Below are 6,000 nucleotides of genomic sequence, written 5' to 3' on the forward strand. Positions count from 1 at the left end.
TCACTCACCCTGTGCATCACCCCCACTCACACTGCACACTACCCCTTAGCTGTCAGTCACTCACCCTATTACCCCCATCCTCACTCACCCTGCGCATCACCCCCATCCTCACTTACCCCCCATCCTCACTCACCCTGTGCATCACCCCCATCCTCACTCACCCTGCGCATCACCCCCATCCTCACTCACCCTATCATCATCATCCTTTATTTATATGGCGCCACAAGGGATCCGCAGCGCCCATTACACAGTACATAATCAAATGAGCAAACAAGAAAACAGCACTTACAGTACAAGACACTATAGGACAGGTATAGAAACCCCGGGTTAGGTGCCATCAAAGGGAGTATGGAGTATAAGATAGTGTAAGTAAGAAAAGGAAAGGCACATGAGGAAAGAAGTGCATCACCCCCATCCTCACTCACCCTGTGCATCACCCCCATCCTCACTCACCCTGTGCATCACCCCCATCCTCACTCACCCACCCTGTGCATCACCCCCATCCTCACTCACCCTGTGCATCACCCCCATCCTCGCTCACCCACCCTGTGCATCACCCCCATCCTCACTCACCCTGCGCATCACCACCATCCTCACTCACCCTATGCATCACCCCCATCCTCACTCACCCAGTGCATCACCCCCATCCTCACTCACCCTATGCATCACCCCCATCCTCACTCACCCTATGCATCACCCCCATCCTCACTCACCCTGTGCATCACCCCCATCCTCACTCACCCACCCTGTGCATCACCCCCATCCTCACTCACCCACCCTGTGCATCACCCCCATCCTCACTCACCCACCCTGTGCATCACCCCCATCCTCACTCACCCTGTGCATCACCCCCATCCTCACTCACCCACCCTGTGCATTACCCCCATCCTCACTCACCCACCCTGTGCATCACCCCCATCCTCACTCACCCTGTGCATCACCCCCATCCTCGCTCACCCACCCTGTGCATCACCCCCATCCTCACTCACCCTGCGCATCACCCCCATCCTCACTCACCCAGTGCATCACCCCCATCCTCACTCACCCAGTGCATCACCCCCATCCTCACTCACCCTGCGCATCACCCCCATCCTCACTCACCCTGCGCATCACCCCCATCCTCACTCACCCTGCGCATCACCCCCATCCTCACTCACCCTGCGCATCACCCCCATCCTCACTCACCCTGTGCATCACCCCCATCCTCACTCACCCTGTGCATCACCCCCATCCTCGCTCACCCACCCTGTGCATCACCCCCATCCTCACTCACCCTGCGCATCACCCCCATCCTCACTCACCCTATGCATCACCCCCATCCTCACTCACCCTGTGCATCACCCCCATCCTCACTCACCCTGCGCATCACCCCCATCCTCACTCACCCAGTGCATCACCCCCATCCTCACTCACCCTGCGCATCACCCCCATCCTCACTCACCCTGCGCATCACCCCCATCCTCACTCACCCTGTGCATCACCCCCATCCTCACTCACCCTGTGCATCACCCCCATCCTCGCTCACCCACCCTGTGCATCACCCCCATCCTCGCTCACCCACCCTGTGCATCACCCCCATCCTCACTCACCCTGTGCATCACCCCCATCCTCACTCACCCAGTGCATCACCCCCATCCTCACTCACCCAGTGCATCACCCCCATCCTTACTCACCCAGTGCATCACCCCCATCCTCACTCACCCTGTGCATCACCCCCATCCTCACTCACCCTGTGCATCACCCACCCTGTGCATCACCCCCATCCTCACTCACCCTGTGCATCACCCCCATCCTCGCTCACCCACCCTGTGCATCACCCCCATCCTCACTCACCCTGCGCATCACCCCCATCCTCACTCACCCTATGCATCACCCCCATCCTCGCTCACCCACCCTGCGTATCACCCCCATCCTCACTCACCCTGTGCATCACCCCCATCCTCGCTCACCCACCCTGTGCATCACCCCCATCCTCACTCACCCACCCTGTGCATCACCCCCATCCTCACTCACCCTGTGCATCACCCCCATCCTCACTCACCCTATGCATCACCCCCATCCTCATTCACCCTGTGCATCACCCCCATCCTCGCTCACCCACCCTGTGCATCACCCCCATCCTCACTCACCCTGCGCATCACCCCCATCCTCACTCACCCTATGCATCACCCCCATCCTCACTCACCCTATGCATCACCCCCATCCTCATTCACCCTGTGCATCACCCCCATCCCCATCCTCGCTCACCCACCCTGTGCATCACCCCCATCCTCACTCACCCAGTGCATCACCCCCATCCTCACTCACCCAGTGCATCACCCCCATCCTCACTCACCCAGTGCATCACCCCCATCCTCACTCACCCTATGCATCACCCCCATCCTCATTCACCCTGTGCATCACCCCCATCCTCGCTCACCCACCCTGTGCATCACCCCCATCCTCACTCACCCTGTGCATCACCCCCATCCTCACTCACCCTGCGCATCACCCCCATCCTCACTCACCCACCCTGTGCATCACCCCCATCCTCATTCACCCTGCGCATCACCCCCATCCTCGCTCACCCTGCGAATCACCCCCATCCTCACTTACCCTATGCATCACCCCCATCCTCGCTCACCCACCCTGTGCATCACCCCCATCCTCACTCACCCTGTGCATCACCCCCATCCTCGCTCACCCACCCTGTGCATCACCCCCATCCTCACTCACCCTGCGCATCACCCCCATCCTCACTCACCCTATGCATCACCCCCATCCTCACTCACCCTATGCATCACCCCCATCCTCATTCACCCTGTGCATCACCCCCATCCTCGCTCACCCACCCTGTGCATCACCCCCATCCTCACTCACCCTATGCATCACCCCCATCCTCATTCACCCTGTGCATCACCCCCATCCTCGCTCACCCACCCTGTGCATCACCCCCATCCTCACTCACCCTATGCATCACCCCCATCCTCATTCACCCTGTGCATCACCCCCATCCTCGCTCACCCACCCTGTGCATCACCCCCATCCTCACTCACCCTATGCATCACCCCCATCCTCATTCACCCTGTGCATCACCCCCATCCTCATTCACCCTGTGCATCACCCCCATCCTCGCTCACCCACCCTGTGCATCACCCCCATCCTCACTCACCCTGTGCATCACCCCCATCCTCGCTCACCCACCCTGTGCATCACCCCATCCTCACTCACCCTGTGCATCACCCCCATCCTCACTCACCCTGCGCATCACCCCCATCCTCACTTACCCTATGCATCACCCCCATCCTCACTCACCCTGCGCATCACCCCCATCCTCACTCACCCTATGCATCACCCCCATCCTCGCTCACCCACCCTGTGCATCACCCCCATCCTCACTCACCCTGTGCATCACCCCCATTCTCGCTCACCCACCCTGTGCATCACCCCCATCCTCACTCACCCTGCGCATCACCCCCATCCTCACTCACCCTATGCATCACCCCCATCCTCACTCACCCTATGCATCACCCCCATCCTCATTCACCCTGTGCATCACCCCCACCCTGTGCATCACCCCCATCCTCACTCACCCTGTGCATCACCCCCATCCTCGCTCACCCACCCTGTGCATCACCCCCATCCTCGCTCACCCACCCTGTGCATCACCCCATCCTCACTCACCCTGCGCATCACCCCCATCCTCACTCACCCTATGCATCACCCCCATCCTCACTCACCCTATGCATCACCCCCATCCTCACTCACCCTATGCATCACCCCCATCCTCATTCACCCTGTGCATCACCCCCATCCTCACTCACCCTATGCATCACCCCCATCCTCATTCACCCTGTGCATCACCCCCCATCCTCGCTCACCCACCCTGTGCATCACCCCCATCCTCACTCACCCTGCGCATCACCCCCATCCTCACTCACCCTATGCATCACCCCCATCCTCACTCACCCTATGCATCACCCCCATCCTCACTCACCCTATGCATCACCCCCATCCTCATTCACCCTGTGCATCACCCCCCATCCTCGCTCACCCACCCTGTGCATCACCCCCATCCTCACTCACCCTGTGCATCACCCCCATCCTCGCTCACCCACCCTGTGCATCACCCCCATCCTCACTCACCCTGTGCATCACCCCCATCCTCGCTCACCCACCCTGTGCATCACCCCCATCCTCACTCACCCTATGCATCACCCCCATCCTCACTCACCCTATGCATCACCCCCATCCTCATTCACCCTGTGCATCACCCCCATCCTCACTCACCCACCCTGTGCATCACCCCCATCCTCACTCACCCTGTGCATCACCCCCATCCTCACTCACCCTATGCATCACCCCCATCCTCACTCACCCTGTGCATCACCCCCATCCTCGCTCACCTACCCTGTGCATCACCCCCATCCTCACCCACCCTGTGCATCACCCCCATCCTCACCCACCCTGTGCATCACCCCCATCATTACTCACCCTGTGCATCACCCCCATCATTACTCACCCTGTGCATCACCCCCAGCCTTGCTCACAACCTCACTCACCGTGTGCATCACCCCCAGTCACACTGCGCAGTACCCCTCAGCTGTCAGTCACTTACCCTGTGCATCACCCCCAGCCTTGCTCACACCCCCACTCACCCTGTGCATCACCCCCAGTCACACTGCGCAGTACCCCTCAGCTGTCACCCACCATGTGCATCACCCCCATCACTCACTCTGTGCATCACCCCCAGCCTTGCTCAGACCCTCACTCACCCTGTGCATCACCCCCATCCTCACTCACCTTGTGCATCACACCCATCCTCACTCACCCTGTGCATCACCCCCAGCCTTGCTCACACCCCCACTCACCCTGTGCATCACCCCCAGTCACACTGCGCAGTACCCCTCAGCTGTCACTCACCCCGTGCATCACCCCCCAGCCTTGCTCACACCCTCACTCACTGCGCAGTACACCCCTCAGCTGTCGCTCACACCCCACACGATGGAGTAGTGCCGGCTCACCCTGGATGTCGCTGTGAGATAGTGAGTGACAGCACAGCTGAGGTTCTGCAGCAGCGCGGTCACAGGGAGTGATAATAACAACATGGGAGGTGGGCGAGTGTGAGTAACACGTGGCTGGGTGCATGGGGTCTGTGCTGCTGTGTGCCGGAGCCCCCTCCTCTCCCTCCCCGTGCTTGTTGTGCTGCGCAGGCGCAGTGGCGGCAGGTGGGTGTGTGGCCCGGACCTCGTGCATTTGTTATGGAAACAAATACGGGGAGCAAGACCCCGGCACCGGCTGCACGGGTCCCCGCCGCCTCCTCACCCTCCCCAACCGGCACTGACAGCTCTGTGTGCCCCACAGCCCCCCTGTGCACCGCAGCCCGCCGGGGGGGAGGGGCAGGGGGCGGGGCGCAGCAGCAGCAGCAGAGCTGGCCTGTAAACCGGTATATGCCGGCTCCTGCTGCTATATACGTGCAGGCATCCACGTGAGGGAGGGCGCCGGCGGGCGAGAGAGACACCCCCCACCCCAGTACCCGCCGTGTGCAGCAGGGACGTGCAGGCAGGGGAGGCAGTGCCTCCCCTGTCATAATCATTAAAATAATATAAAGAAAATACTTATGACACATATTCTGTGTCATAAGTATATGCATTAGGCTTTATATTATTTTAATGATTCTTGGTGTCTAAATATTCTTTTTAATTGAGTTTAGGAGGCACAGCTGTCAGTGCCTCCCGCTGTCAGTGCAAAGGACAGGAAGCGGGGAGGCGGGACCAAGAATTGGGCTGTAAAAGCCCATTCAAAAATGCAGCTGAAGCGGCACTTAGTGGAAGTGCCGCTTTGACAGGGGAGTGGCAGGGGCGTGCTTTCAACCCATAGCACGCCCCTGTAGCTAACACTGACCAGCAGCAGCGGTGGAGCGGGAAGCTGCTGGCTGCCCGTCAGCCTTCAGCCCGGAATCAGCAGAGCGGGAGGGGAGCTGTCCCGGAGCCCAAGTCTCTGTCCTGCCGCTGCAAGGGT

The 6,000-nt window shown here is 60.1% G+C and overlaps 1 protein-coding gene across 1 annotated transcript in view; it reads right to left on the bottom strand.

Annotated features, from left to right (window-relative positions):
* ZNF395 (zinc finger protein 395) overlaps positions 1-5,319 on the bottom strand; it is a 30,210-nt gene extending 24,891 nt beyond the window's left edge. Inside the window, exon 1 of the mRNA XM_063915043.1 lies at positions 5,004-5,319. Coding sequence (XP_063771113.1) covers positions 5,004-5,235 — 232 coding nt within the window. The 5' untranslated portion in view covers positions 5,236-5,319. The remainder of the gene's footprint in view (positions 1-5,003) is intronic.
* Between the last annotated feature and the right edge of the window lie 681 nt (positions 5,320-6,000).

This window comes from Pseudophryne corroboree, chromosome 4, assembly GCF_028390025.1.
Source record: "Pseudophryne corroboree isolate aPseCor3 chromosome 4, aPseCor3.hap2, whole genome shotgun sequence".
NCBI classification, from domain to species: Eukaryota; Metazoa; Chordata; class Amphibia; order Anura; family Myobatrachidae; genus Pseudophryne; species Pseudophryne corroboree.